This window comes from Morone saxatilis, unplaced genomic scaffold (assembly GCF_004916995.1).
Source record: "Morone saxatilis isolate NCDOM2014 unplaced genomic scaffold, NCSU_SB_2.0 Contig5, whole genome shotgun sequence".
NCBI lineage: Eukaryota > Metazoa > Chordata > Actinopteri > Moronidae > Morone > Morone saxatilis.
In genome coordinates this window covers 24,797,765-24,813,381 of record NW_023340095.1, presented here as the reverse complement: position 1 = coordinate 24,813,381, position 15,617 = coordinate 24,797,765, and the positions used below count along the sequence as shown (strand labels likewise).

General features: G+C 40.1%; 1 protein-coding gene across 1 annotated transcript in view; it reads left to right on the top strand.

The window, feature by feature from the left end:
* LOC118338661 (diacylglycerol kinase eta-like) overlaps positions 1–15,617 on the top strand; it is a 45,705-nt gene that overhangs the window by 2,793 nt on the left and 27,295 nt on the right. Inside the window, exons 3-4 of the mRNA XM_035675939.1 lie at positions 8,197–8,307; positions 13,926–14,006. Coding sequence (XP_035531832.1) covers positions 8,197–8,307; positions 13,926–14,006 — 192 coding nt within the window. The remainder of the gene's footprint in view (positions 1–8,196; positions 8,308–13,925; positions 14,007–15,617) is intronic.

Below are 15,617 nucleotides of genomic sequence, written 5' to 3'. Positions count from 1 at the left end.
TGTTGAAATTTCCTGAAGGACCGTTTATGGTGAGTTGACTTTTCCACGCACGCAGTGATTCTTTACTCACCTGTCGCCTCTGAAGTTATGGCGGGAGTTTTTAAAAGCGGATTAAAGATGGACTGACATGTTGGCAGAGAGCCCAGATAGACCTAATCTGTCCTTCCAAACTATATACGGTGCTCTGCATGTAACACTAGTTCATACCGCTATCACGATGGTATACAGCACTTCTACTGTAATTGTATCAGTGTGCTTAGCATGGTGACATTGTGTTAATAAAGGTCTCAGAGTTGTTGTCGTGTGGGTCAGTGGGTTTGGCCTGTGTGTGTGTGTGTGTGTGTGTGTGTGTATGCTGAGAGTTACTAATGGATCATGCAGGCACTGACTCACTGAGTGTTGTTCCACTGGGTTGTTTGCTCAGCTCTGGACTGTGTGAGTGTGTGTGTGTGTGTGTGTGCACATGCATGTGTATGCTGGCCCATCACATTGTCCATGTCCATCCCTCTCGCTCCACTATCTCTCTGGTTATTTGGTTGCCACAGACAACTACATCTTTCGTCCCTCATTGGCCGACTCCATGGCAATGCTGTCTGTAAAAACGGCTGGTTTGGTTGAAGTATGCCACAACAGGTCACATCTACTATCTTATCAGATGTGCCCTCTATGTTTCCATTTAGTTTCAGTTTGGGGAACATTTCAAGTTGTCGGTAAATCAAAGCAGACAAGGAGCGAGAAGGAAAAGTCAGCAAGTCTGCAGAAATGTAGTAAACCTGCCAATGGAGGCTGGTTGTTTACCTGTAAATGTAACCTGTGTATGGAGAATTGCCATGCATTTAGACAGAAGCAAGCATGCTGTTTTATGAATATCACAATTATTTAACATTTCATCACATTCTTGAAACATATTTTTGAATTTAAGAAAGTCTTAACTTCTGGCTGAGGCGAACTGCCTTTTGTCAACTATTGTTGATAGCCACATATAAACACATCCTGGCAAATCAAGATATTGGCAGCTGTGAATAGTTGTTGTTGAAGCAGGTATGAGATTATCCCTGCCTGATGTTTTGAGATCTCCCATGTCAGACAGAGAGAGATGGGATTTGACCACACATAAAGGGAACTTGATACTCTATCAAACACTGCCATTTCTCTCTTCCTGTTTCATGATGTGAATGCAGTAACTAGTATTGTTTTAAATGCATTTTTTGCATTAAACTAGCTAATTACTATAAATAGGAAAACGTGGTAGAATCCGACAATATAATGCTCACATAATATGCGAGGTTGAATAAGAGTCTTTTCATAGCCTCTCCTCTCCTGTCATCTCCACTCTCAGCCCCCTCTCTGTCTTTTCAGGGTGTGTTGTTGCTGCTGAAGAGGACTTATAAACTTGTGACTAATAGTGTAGCTGTGTGATTGAAAGCCGAGCTAATGGCATGGTGGAGCCTGCTGCTGTTGCACAGGGGAGCTCTGCAAGCCTGACATAGAGTAACCCAGATCAGATAGTTAGATAAATCAGTTCAATGGGGTTGGGATGGGCCCTTGTAGAGAATATTCCTCTTCAGCCCATGTTTCCATGCATTGTGACTTACATTTACAGGAAGAAAGGCTGACTGTTAAATATTCTTGGAATCAGCTCTGGATTGAGTCAGTTGGTGGATATTTACTTTTTTGAGATACATTATCTATTTTGCAGGAGAGATCTGGACAAAATGGCAGTGTTGAGGAGATTACACAAAATCTACCTGCTGATTTTTGCCCATTTCATTGAATTGCTCTTTGTAATATTACCATATGGAAGACACTCAAATGGAGAAACATGTACCCAAAGCCTTTCTGAAAGTGAAAACATAAGCAAACACTTTTTTCTCTTCTGAAAGAGTACTTTTACATTTAAAAGTTACATTTCAATTTAAATCATGTGACCATGGGGGTGGCGCTGTGGTGCAGTGGTTAGCTTCCTCCCATAATCCAAAGATACTCTGCTTCTAAATATTATGTAATTACTTTGTCAGTATTCTATACCGTACTTTCATGTACAGAAATAGTAAATGTACATAATTATCTGTCTAATCTGAAGCAATGTATATTTTGAGTACCTTTTCTGTCCAAAGCTGTAGCTGAATCCAATTGAGGTAATTGTATGTAAATTGCTGTTAACATAACTTAACATCCACTGTACCCACTTGACACATGTGTTACTACCCGTATACAGTATGTAGTCCAGTTGCACAAAGGAGATCACAGACAGCAGAATTATCCCTTACTAGCTACTGGATTGTAATTTTCCCATCACCATGGTGAAATTTTAGCATCTGGTGGGAGTTGGAGGAGGACAGGCATAGAATTACAATTACACCCAACAGAGAGGACAATGCACTAAGACAGCTACAGGAGAGTGGCGGAGGTGCAAGGGAACCAAGGGAGAAATTGAGAGATTCAGCACTGGTCTGTAAAAGACTTGATTGTCCTGGCTGCACTCAGGCACTCCAGTCTTACTCAGGAATGACACATGAGTCAGTAATGGAGGTTTAACAGAGCCTAACTACATGGAATGATTCCAAAGACAGTGGGCTTCTCTCAGCAGCCACTCAGCATCCACTAGGGACAAATAAGTAAGCAGCTGTCTTTATAGACTGACCAATTACAGTCACAGCAGTTTAGTCTTATCAGTCATGAGTTGAAATTGCCAGACAGGAACAGGTTTTCTTCTGACAAGCTGAATTATCTCTTTTTTTTATACTGTGTGTAGGTGCAAGAGCATACATGTATACCTGTGTGTATGTGTTATCAAAAGCTTCTGCATTTAGAATTAGGGATGTCCGATAATATTGGCCCTCCGATATTATCGGCCGATATTCACTAAAAATATATTCTGATATTATCGGTTATCTTTTGGTTTTTAATAACCGATTTGTTTTGTTTTCTTGGTAATGCTTTTCAGGCTTGTCCGACTTGCATTAATTCAGCTATGGGGTTTTACGCTGTTGGGCGCTAATGACTGTATTAACATACAACAGAGACATCTGCTAGAGCCTTGTTTGTTGCTAACCGTGGCTAACAATGTGGCATATAATCAATGGTATTAAAAGCTGAATGATTTTTTAATATTGTTATTACACAAAGATGTAAGTGTCTTATATGACTCTTGTAAATTTTATTTTTTTTTGATCGCGTGCTAATAGCTGTTTCTTTAACCAATTTTGTTACTATATCTAATTGGCTTAGAATGTATCTGAGAGTCTACCTTCAGTGTGGATTAATATCTATTAAACACTTAACTAATACTAGCGTTTAGCTATTGTCGATGTGAGTCGGTGTAGGCGCAGCTTTGGCGTATTTAATTAGCGAATGGGTGGAGATGGAGTTGAATTTGTTCTCTTTATTTTGTCACCAGACAGTGTTTACATTAGTGTGGTAGAGAGTCCATTTGTATTTTGTAATTGTAGTACTTATGCTATTCCAGTGGGGGCAATCGACAATTGAAGATTTAAGCATTAGTTATATGTCCTATCATGAGTTTGAGGGTAGGAGAGGGTGTACTGTGTTGTTGGTGTGAGAGATTAAGCCTCTGCATATTGGATCGGATGCGGTGTGGTTGTATCGGTATCTGAAATGATATTTGATCAATATCGGTATATATCGATTATTTCTCTAGTATATATTATTGCCATATCGAGCCATCCCTTATTTAGAATAACTAATAATTTACATCTAGTACTTGGACAATTGTAGGTCTTGATTTTATGTGCGAGTTTGCCTGATAGAATCAGAAAATGATAGTCAGTGCCAACTCTTTTGATGACAGATTAATAATTTTTAAAAAAGTTTTAAGTCTCTTTCATTATAAACTGGAAAAAATTGTGTTTTTGACTGTTGGTCATACAAACATTTTAAAGGGGCACCTTGGACTCTGGGACATTCTATTTTGACTATTTTTTGATGTTTTGGACTGAATGGGTAATTGACTAATTGAAAAGATAATCAACAGATTAATCGATAATGAAAATAATCATTGGTTGTAGCCCCATTGATGTTCCTGTTTCACATAATGATTTGATACCTGGAATGGTGACATGTGAAGTGGATCAAGGGTGGACTGGTGTATGTATCACGTGTTTTGACGCGATACCAAGTTGTATTTTAAATCAAACCAGGATCTTTTCCCAAACCGAACCAAACTGCACCCGTCACCTGAAATGTTTCTCAGCAAGCTTTATTACGGAAGTGTCACCAGGCGTTTCGGATTTATTACTGCTAACTGGACCACACTAGAGAATACCATGTTAGTGTCATGTTTTGCCTCTGCTTGGTGTGAAAAGTACCTGGTGGACAGGTGTGTGTATTAGCCTACACGCTTTTGCGTGATCCTGGTTTGGTATTTTTGGATCAATGAACGTTTTTTTCCTGAGATAACAGGTTGTCAGACAAATGGGGTTTTTGTCCAATGGGACATTTTTTAGACTATTGCGGTTTCGGTATAATGAGCTGTCGGAACGATGAGCAGCCCCCATTAAAACACTTATAAAACAATTAACCAGAAAAGGAGGTGTAAAGTCAGGCATTTTTATCAGATTAATTAGAATGAAATCTCAGTGAGGCCCAGGAGGGACTGGTAATTGGTTTAGGACATAGTGCTCTGGAGCTTTAAGGTTAGAGACAGGCCATACCATTAGTATAAGGGAGTCTATTGTCGACGAGTTAGCCTTATCTTCAGTTCATAAATGGTCAGGTCCTGCATGAACTAGCTATGTGAGTAAGCTGTTTGAATGACTATTATTCTGGGTATCGTCAAAGGCAGGACGTAGGTCTGCTCCTGCTCTGCTCTTATCCACCAACCACAGCTGCTGGACTCATTTGAACTGCCTGTGCCTTTGTGCCTTTGTCCATTGTATAAGCGTGTGTGTGTGTGTGTGTGTGTGTGTGCTGTTTGGAGTCTGTGTGTGTCACCCCGTCAGCGGCCAGGCAGAGTGTGGGTGTAAGGTACATGGTGCTCAGGTTACTCATTTTGCTCTGGCACAGGACACGCTCTCTGTCTCACTTCTTAGCCAAAGAGAGGAGCAGTGCACAGAGGCAAGCAAGAAGGACTATTTATAGATCACTTCTGGCCTACTTGGCAACAGGAAGGAGATGAAGACAAGGAAAGGAACTATGGAGGCCAAGGAGGGACAAAGTAGAAAATTGAACATCCAACTAGAACAAAGTCACTTGTGCTTCTCTGGCCGGGCAGAGAGGAAGTCCCACTTTGTGACTTTGGTAGCTTGGAGACTGATAGTTTCTCCCCAGACACCAAAACACAACCTCTGGCTATTAAAAGCTTGACTTTGCTGAAGTGAAACCCACTGAATGCACCAAAGCAACCACTGCACACTGTAGGTTTTCCTGAAGATTATATGAATTGAGTCTATTTGTGTCAATATTAGTACAGCTCATACTCATGCTGTGTAATGACTCAACTCCCCAGTTTAGAGTACGCAGTGCAGCTACTCACTCTCTGTGTTTGTCTCAATCAGTCATGAGGTGTTCATTAAGCTTTTCAGCTATCACTGCACTCCCCCTCTTCCAGTTGGATTAGCTGTCCAAGCAGCTGATCATACAGCCTATATGTGTGTATATGTTTACGTGCATGTGTTAGCATGTCAACAGTGGTACTGCGAGAAAGAAACCATCAACAACACTCTGCCTTGTGTTTGTTACACAGTTCCCTGAATGCATTTCTCAACCTCCAGTATACTCCGGTAGCCTCAACACATCTAAATGAGGAGATGACTTCATCTGCCTTGCTGCTGTATTTCAACCCTGTTTTTAATGCAGACAGAGGAAAGCAATAAGTCCTTATATGGTAATGAGCGTTGAGGTACTTCACCTTAATCCACTGCAGGAATGCAGTCTTCAGGCCGTACCTACGGAAAGGGAAGTTGGGAATTAGGGTAGGTAGACAGCTGTAGCAGAGAATTTGCAGTGTTTTGAACAAACGCTTTATTATAATTTAACAAAAGTATTATGTTCTAATTCAATAAATTAAAAAAAAAACAACAACACTAATACAGTAGATTTTTATACCGTAGATAACACCATATACCCAGGGGCGTATCTAGAGGGGAGGCATTGGGTTTGGTGTTTGGTGTCAAATGTTGTCAAATTTAAGATATTAATTTAGATTTGTTTTAAACATGTCAAAAACAGAAATTAAATTAATGATTTATTTTAAGTTAAGTAAAGTTCAATAAAAAAGACATATTTGGAAAACTGTCTGTAGATTTGGAAATAAAACTATTTATTGATTTCTAATGCCACCTTTAGATATTTCTATTCAGTGTTTTGCAACAATAATGTTTTTTTCAAATATCTTCATTTAGGAGCTATTCCAAGCAAATATTGATATTTGTGATTGATTGTGATTAGATCAGCAGATATCGCTGATAAGATAAGATATACCTTTATAATCCCCCGTAGGAGAAATTCAAATTACACACAGCAGCATTGGCGAATATAGTGCAATAAAAAGAGTACAGTGTACATACAACAGTATCACAAATAAGAATACTACAAAATATATTAGAAAATCTAAAACTATAAATGAAAAATATATACACTATATGCAATGTGCAGTACAATGGTGTGCAAAATATTTAGAGCAGCTTGACTAAAAAAACTAAACTGTACATGTGCAATTTATGATAAATTATATAAGTTAGGTTGAGGCTTTGAGGCTCGGGGCTGGATCAGTCTACCACCACTTAAAGTATCCATGACACCCTCTGGACCCCCATCAATATTTCTCTAGATCCACCCCTGTGTATATGGTATCAGTATACCGCTGCAAACCTGGGCAAATTTTCTTACTTTCTTACTTTAACTATAAAATGTCAGAAAATTGTGGAAAATGTCCATTACCATTTCCCTGAGCCAAAGCCCAAAGATATCGACTTTACTGTCATATACAGCAAAAAGAAAAGCAACAAATCCTCTCATTGAGACACTGGAACTAGAGAATATTTACAATTATCAAAATAGTTTAATTGTCTGTCAATCAACAAATAAATGAATTGACTGATTATTTAAGTAATGAAAACTATCAACAGTGACGCTATTTCTGAAAGACAGAAATTGAATTTTTGTGAATGGAGTTTTTCATCTCTTTTCATCATTTGCAACAATTTATATGATGTCCCATTATGCCTCTGTATATGCCTGCTTCATCCCTGTGACATGCCAGTTTGTGCTGTATATAGTGTGTACCCACAGTGAGCCTGTACTCTGCTGCTGTGTTTAAGTTGACACAGCTGGTGGGCAGGATGTCAGCTTCAGGCCTCTGTCTCTGTTTGTAATTCTCCCCTTAGAGAGCAGCCTTCCTTTGCTATAAATAGCCTCTGCATATGTGTGTGTGTGTGTGTGTGTGTGTGTGTGTGTGCGCACCCCACCTCTCCTCTGTGTGCCCAGAGAGAATGATGTTCTTATTATCCTTCCCATGTCCACTGTTCCATGTCTCACTGTATTTGCTCTGTATGTCCAGCGTGTGTGTTAATGCGTGCAAGATGATGCAGGCTGTAATGATGATGAGCGTGTGTCTACCGTGTCTTACATGTAGAAAGGTTGATCTGATGTGACACACACACACTTATCTCAAGTGTAAAATCAATTAGCATTTTTCTCCTGCCTTGCTTTCAAAATTGCCCTGAAATGTTTCCTGCGTTGAACATTGACAGCGCAAGTCTCTTTTTAGATTGTCAAACTTGCATGGTGGAAGACATATTTGTGTTTAGTTCAACAGATGGCCGAGGCAGCAGGAGCAGTCAATGGGATGCCGTCCCCCCCTTCTCTTTTCTTTCTCTCCTTCTATGTCCTCTGTTCATTTTTCCCTCTGGCCCAGGGGGAAGGGGTTGAGTGACAGTGATGTGTGTTTACAGCTCTTCAGAGAAATAAGGGGTGGTGTGTGTGTGTGTGTAATGGGTTTCCTTTCTTCTTCACTTGTTGGTGTCTCTCATGCGTAAAATTGCTGCTCAGATTCACACATACACACACGCATGAATGGCACACACTTTTTTATCTTGACAGTTTCCTGTAGATAAAAACAAGCGGGTGTTCTGCATCTGAGAGCAAGAGGCAAGATGAGTGTGTGAAAGAGACTTTGTGTTATTTTCTGATGGGACCTTTCACTTTTTGCTTTCATTGTGTCTTTCCTCCCTCCAGACGAGTATAAAAGAGGGATTGTTGCTGAAACAGACCAGCTCGTTCCAGAGGTGGAAAAAGCGCTACTTCAAACTGAGAGGCCGAACTCTCTACTACGCCAAAGATGCCAAGGTAAGCTTGTGTATCCCCACATGTACATACTGGAAGTAGCCACAGGTGAGCAGGATAAATGCCCTCTGTCTATTAATTCACTTAGTTTGGATGGAAAAGCTCGAACTGCCAAACTGCTATTAGTGTTGCTCTTCAATGTCTGCCCTCTAATCCCACAAGTGTCTGGCAAAGTAGCTTTTAGAGGTTCAGAGACAAGCTGACCATAGTAAAGAAGTGTTTCTACAATTTGGGAAATATGCCTATTCGCTTTCTGCTTGAGAGTCAGATGACATTGATACCACTCTGATATCTGTACGGTAAATATGTAGCCCGAGCCAGCAGCTGGTTATCTTAGCTTAGAACAGAAGTCCTAAACATGGGTGAAAATCTCCTGTCCAAAGGTAGCAAAATCCATCTTCCAGCACCTCCAAAGCTTCTAAAATAATATTTCATATCTTGATTGTTCAAAACCGAAGTGTAAAAATATCAGTTTGCTGTTTTACAGGGGTTATGTTGCAGACTATCTCTTGGCCAGGACCAGTAACTTCCTGGGGCCTCTGCTGGTTGCCTAGCAACTGGCCCCAGCCTGGTGATATAATTTGTTAATTAGTGAGCTTTAGAGGAGCTGGTAGGCATATTTTGTTACCTTTGGACAGAGTCAGGTTTGTCGTTTCTCCTTGTGTCCAGTCTGTATGCTAAGCTAAGCTAACCTGCTGCTGCTAGCTTTAGCTTCATATTTTTTCATATTTAATGTAATCCATCTACTGCACAGTAGCTCACATTTTCCTGATCAAATTTTTTTCGATCTTTTATTTGCCTTCCTTGAATTTTTTTCCCTTTCAATACCTTACCTTTTCACCTGTGTTTTATTTTAAGTGCATCTTTGTTTTGAACTTTTGAACTTTTTACTGTTGTTGACATCTCTTTCCCCTTTGCTTCTAACCTAACCTCCCTGATCTGGATCATGTGTGCGTGCCTGTGTGTATGTGTCTGCACATGCACTAGTCTGGCAGTGCCCTGGCACGCTGGCAGGAGCGGGCGCTGCGCAGAGTGTCCAGGAGTCGCGTGTGCTGGCGAGTTCTGTCCGTGTGCTGGACGGGCGCGCGACGTTCCCCCCCACCTCTGGGTGCCAGCGGATCTGAGGAAGGCCTAGTGAGAATTCGGGTCAGCACAGCCCAGCCAGGGGCCAGGGGCCAGACCACCACAGCAGCTTAACCATTTCCCACTTACCCTCTCACCTATATGTGATAGTGCTGCATTTGTGTCATATGGTGTTAATGGGTCAAGACAGGTTTAGTATCTTAACAGTGAGGGTTGAAAATACATGATAAGATGCAAAATAACATAGATAGACAGAGGGTGTCATTCTGGGAAGCCATTTTGTGGATGAACTGAGGAAATATAGTTTTTTCAGCAAATTCCACACATTCCAGCTTTTTGGAGGTGAACAATTGACCCTTCCTAAGTCCCGCACCTTTTTGTTTTGTGGTCCAATAACATTTCAGCAAGACTCGGACAGCTTTCTCCTTTCCTGTATTTAGATATGCTATGTGCTAGGCTAATCTATGATGAAAAGACAACCACTTCTTGAAGATGGTTAAAAGATGAAAGTGACATGTATATTGTAACATCTTAAGTTAGCCAACATCAGTAAATTGCTAGCTAACTAGCTAATCTACATCAATCCGTAGCTAGCTAGTTAGCAAAACTCTTGCTAATTAGGTAGTTAACTATGTAGATTAGGTAGCTAGTTAGCTAGCAAGGTTGTGTTTTCAACATAGACAAACCTAGTATTTAGCATATCTAACTACAGGAAAGGAGAAAACTGATTATTGGTTCCAAAAGGCTTAGGACAGGTCAATCGTTACTACCATATCGTTATTACCATATGATATGAATGCACATATATAATATGAATATAACCCCAGGTAGGGTAGCAAAACATGTGTATAGACTATAAGGCCACACCTTTATGAGTTTATCTTGTTAAACTAACTCAACCTCAATGGTGACTAAGGCTTTTATTGTTCTATACTGTGTGTTGCTTGTCCTTCCCTGCAAGCTTAAAGTCTCTTGATTGGCCATGCTGAAAGAATTAAAAAATAAATGAAGCAATACTTTTTGTTTGTTGGTATGTATGCGTTATGGTAAGCATTAGTCATTTATAACTTGTGAGTTCTCTCTGTCATGGCCAGACAATGACATTAGCCCCTATAGATAACTGCCCATTCCCGACATGTCCATCCACTCTGGTGTCTCCAAGGTGGCCTGGCTGGCTGTGCTGCCCTGTGCTTTGGAAGCCTGACCTCCTCATTGATCCATCAGGGAGGCTGCATCTCAGTGGCACTGCAGTTTGTCCTACTCTCCTTTCTTGACTGAACACACAAAGATAAGTTAAAGATAACAGAGTCATAGGTAGAATGTATGGGTTCTGCTTCTAGCTTTCTTAAAACAGCATGTAATAATCACATTGCCTGGTGTAAAATGAAGCATAGGAGAGAGGCACTGGAAGAGGTTTATCAAGGTCGCTGAGATGCAGTCACTGAGCCAAGCTCTGGATCTATGGGTAACAGGGGGTCTGGACGCTTGCCTTTGTCCACCATTCACTGTCAGCTTTCATTACAGCTTCCCTCAAGACAGTTGAGCGTGTGTGCCCACACATTTACAAGTATGTGTGTGTGTGTTTTGCTAGTGGCGTGGTGAGCGAGAGAGAGGGAGAAGGAGGAGTGTGTCGACTCTAGAAAGTGATCACACACATACATACGCACATGTGATGCAATGGTATAGCGGCCAAAAGCGCTGTAACAGGGAGGGCAGTGTTTGTATCGACATGCCATTCATACTTGGGCCCTTTTGGCCGACACTCCACACACATTCACACACACTTGTAGGCATATGTGGAAGTGCTGAGACACATGCTCCCTCTACACACTCACACACACATACACAGAGTAAGGATTGGCTGGTGTCCCTCTCCAGCCTGGCCTGGGGAGAGCGTTGTTAACTGGGCATTCCCTCTGACAGCTGCAGCAGCTCACTCCTCCCACACACACACACACACACAGACACACACATAAAGACACAGAGTCAGAGGGCATTCCTTTGACGGCATCGGGTTTTAGGCCCACGGCCCTTTAAGAGCTCAGCTGCGTGCCTTACGCATCACAGCTCTGTTAGGGTATCATGTTCCTGTTTGTAGACTCTGGCTCTCCTCTCTGTCTGTCTGCTGGCTATATTGCATAGAGTTGGCTCCAGCTCCTCCAGCCACATAGAAATTCAATAAAACATATCAACATTCACAGTCCTGCTATTTGCACTATTCTCATTTAGGTACAGAGTCAAAACAAAGGAAACTCCAGAGGGAAATCCTCACTGCGGTGTAGGCTTATAGTGTAGCTGTGTTGTGGTGAAGTGCATTTCCTGGCAGATGGAACAAACCGAGTTATCTGTTAGAGGGCCAGACAAATTGGACTCATTGTTCTGAGCAGAACGTTCTGAGCCATCAGTTTTTTTCTCCACACTTTATTAACCCCTTCAGACCCACCTACTGCCATAGAAACAAAATGATATGCCAATGAAGTTTTACTTCTGCCCAGTAACTAAATAGACTGAACAAAAACTTAAAAGCAGTGTGCAAACTAAACCATGGCTTTTAGGGGAAGCTTACCGGTATTTAATTGTTTTTTTTGTTGTTTTTGGTTTTTTGCTTTAGTTGCAAAGAAACACTCATAGCTGCAACCATGTAAGCTTACTTGCTAAATGTCAGCACATCCATTATTTAATAATCAGTTAATGACATACAGACAGAACATTGATAATAGCCTACTTTTACACATGATTCATGATGATAGAGATACATAAAAATAGAAATACGTGGCAAAATATATCATAATGTCTGTATTTTAGTGTTAGTATTATGATTGTCAGACTCCCCAGAAGACAAGCATGGCAGATAAAATATGAATGCAGAATGCAGACCTCAAAGTCTTTAAATTCTTTAAATTCAAAGTTAATTTTAAGATTTTTCCAACCTGAAGAAAACAGGGTTTCTATTAAAATTGAATGTCCATCATATCCAAGCATACAAGTTTTTTTTATTGTCATTTACAACACAGGGCTGTATAATGAAATTTAGATATAGTTCATTTTATACTAGTTACAATACAAATAAAACTTGATTGATAATACATTTAAAAAAATACTAATTTGTATGATGAAGAGCAATTTCTATCTTAAAACATGTCTTTACAACTAATAGTCATTTACATTGTACTTGAGAGATCATTGAGGGGCGACCCTCATTTATAATGACATCCAGTCAACAAAGAAAACTTAAAAAATATAAAAACAATACCACAATTAGCTAATAGAAAGCTCAACTTTCTGATGAGGGAAGATACATTTGATTTATTTAGATACTTAAAATGTAAAATAAATACAGTTGTGTAAAATGCCCTTAGAGTTTGCTGTTAATTATTTTATTGATAAATTAAAGCAATTTAAATAAGTACAGGTATGTAAAACAATTACAAGTTGGTTGGGAGGCTTACATTTTGAAAAATGCCCAAAAGGTACAAGTGTATTGATTTTAAGGAGGTGCTGTATTTTGCTCAGTTAATTCATATTTACCTTTAGAGTGCCCCACAGAGGATGCTGAACTTCTAAATGAAGATATTCCAGAGATGTGTGATTTAGCGTGTCAGGGGTAAAATTCTGTAATTAGATTAAAGGTATTTGCTGGCACAAACTATGATATACACTGAATTTCAGATTAAATATAAATATTTGAAAAAGAGCCAGAGGAGAGGTGTAAGACACATGCATATTTTCTCACTGACTTCACGGAAGAACAGATAAAGTGGAGAGGTCCCTTAGCTTGGTCCCAGACATCTGAATTACTGGCCAATTACTGGATTTGACATCTCAAATTTTTTTCAGCATGTCAAATAAGTATCAGGCTGGTTTCTTTGATGGAAAAATGGTTTTAAGTTGATGACTGACTGAAAAAAGAGAAGAAAATGTACAATGAGAAGGTGATTAAACTGAATCATTGACCACTTGAAATGCATCCAAATGGTGCTATCAGAATCCTAATTGACCTTAAATCAGCTGTAAAATAGATTATGACTACAGTGACAAAATGGCTAAAAAGACGTATTACTTATTGTCACTTTTGAATACAATCATTATCTTAACTGGACATGAAAAAAATATATTTTGTGTTCTGCTGTTTCCTTTATTTTTACTAAACTCTGCAATTCCTCGAGCTGACCTTTACATTGTCTCATTTTCACTTAAAGCAGCATAAAGATTCATTCATTTAGTATTTGGGAAATCTTGTTTTATATGAAGCTCCTAATAGATGTTAACTGCAAAAGAAGACTGTTGGTCACTCATTTTTGTCATTTTAAATGCTACCCTTTCATGTCCATGGCTCTTGCTGTATCTTCCATTTTATACAAGGAGGTTTTACCTATTTATTTTAGGCCTCTTCATACCCTAGTAGTTCAACCCAGTGTTAAAAATATTGTCCAAAGGCTCATTCTCCCGTTTCTCTCTTTTGTGCCCTCTATCTCTCCGTTCTCCTCTTGGGACTTCGCTTTTTTCTTCTCTCCCCTCACACCTCCTCTTTTCTGCAGTCCCTTATCTTTGACGAGGTGGACCTATCGGATGCCAGCGTTGCAGAGTCCAGCACAAAGAATGTCAACAACAGCTTCACAGTGAGTGCATCTCACAGTCTTAACACACACACACACACACACACGCACGCAGGGTTTCAGTGAAGGAATCATAGGGAGAGGCACGTGAGACTGAGTGTGTCACAGTATATCACTTGTGAGTGTAGAACCAGGTATGCAATCTAGATCTCCATGTCAGTGCAATGCTGTGATAATTCAATATACTCAGATTCACGCTTATTATGCAGACTTTCTTTCTTTATTGTTTGTTTTTGTTTGGTTTAACAAATTTCCCGCTGGGGATCAATAAAGTATTTCTGATTCTGATTCTGATTGATTCAAGAGTTTTAGGTTTGGATGACTTTCTGAACCAACAGATATGGTATGGTAACACTTATGGAAGTGGCTAATGAGTGAGCCAATCATAATGTGTTAATTTGTTACAGCATCTGTAAACGCAGGACCCCGTGCAGATTTGGTTCTATGTCAATGTCACCAAAAAAACTCTGAAGGGAAGCAAATAAGCATGTTTTCCAAAGGAACTATTACTTAGATGAACATCATCAAAATGTTCCCTCCTTTTTTGTGATACTTAAATGTTTACAGCACACTGCAAATGTCAGAGTTCAAGGTCGGTTAGACAGCATACTGCTCTTAGCACTAAACACAGTCCCTGGGATGACTTAAGGTAATTTGACCAAGTTTAATAAAATGTCAAAGTTGACCCGTTGAGCCCCATTAATTACATATTTACAGCAGGTACTTGTGTTTCTTAATGACTGCATTCAATCACAGTGGACGGCACTCTGAGCCATTACGCATTCAGCTGGAGATCCATCAAGAAAACAGGATTTGCCCTTCAAGGATAATAATTCACCCAGCATATTGTACACCTGAAAATGTCAGTTCTAATGATATTTCAGATGATATTTTAATAAATTTCCCAGCATTACTCCTTATGTTCTTGTCACATGCTGCGCGTCATGGCACATCTATTGGGAGAAAACAAGCAATGTCCCTGTCAATGGATGCTTGTTCGAGAAAAGAATGAGCAGATGAGCTGGATGTGTGGGAGGTGGAGGGAAATGATCACGAGTATTATGAGCAGCGAAGACGAAAACAGACAGTGAAAGAGCTAGTAGAGCCCTGTCCTTTCTATAAATGTCTCTCCTCTCCCCGGGTGTTGCTATATTTAGAAACAAGGAGGAGGAGGAGGTTGGCAGGAGAGCAGCACCCAGAGGAGAGTACGCAGCTATTTTTAGCAACGCCTTGACATGCTTCACTGAGTGCCTGGGATGGTTTTACGACTGCCATATTCATAAATGAGATTATGTTTGCCTATTGCATGTGTGCACAGTGTGTGTTTGTTGCATGGTTGATAAACATGCTGCGATAAAGGTTTGGAGGTGAGCTTGACATGCCTTCATGAGCATCAGAATCCCACTAAGATGGTGAGAGGGAGGGGAGAGGGAGGGAGAAGGGGGGAGAGAGGGCAAGACAAAAAAATACAAAAAGGGAAGTAAGGACAATGTATAGTTGAGAAATATATGTACAGACAGTGGGAAAAAAGATAAATAATCTATGGGGAACTACTGCAGAGTGGCGAAGAGAAAGACGCAGCAAGGTAGTGCAGCAGAGGAAATCCTGGAGTGA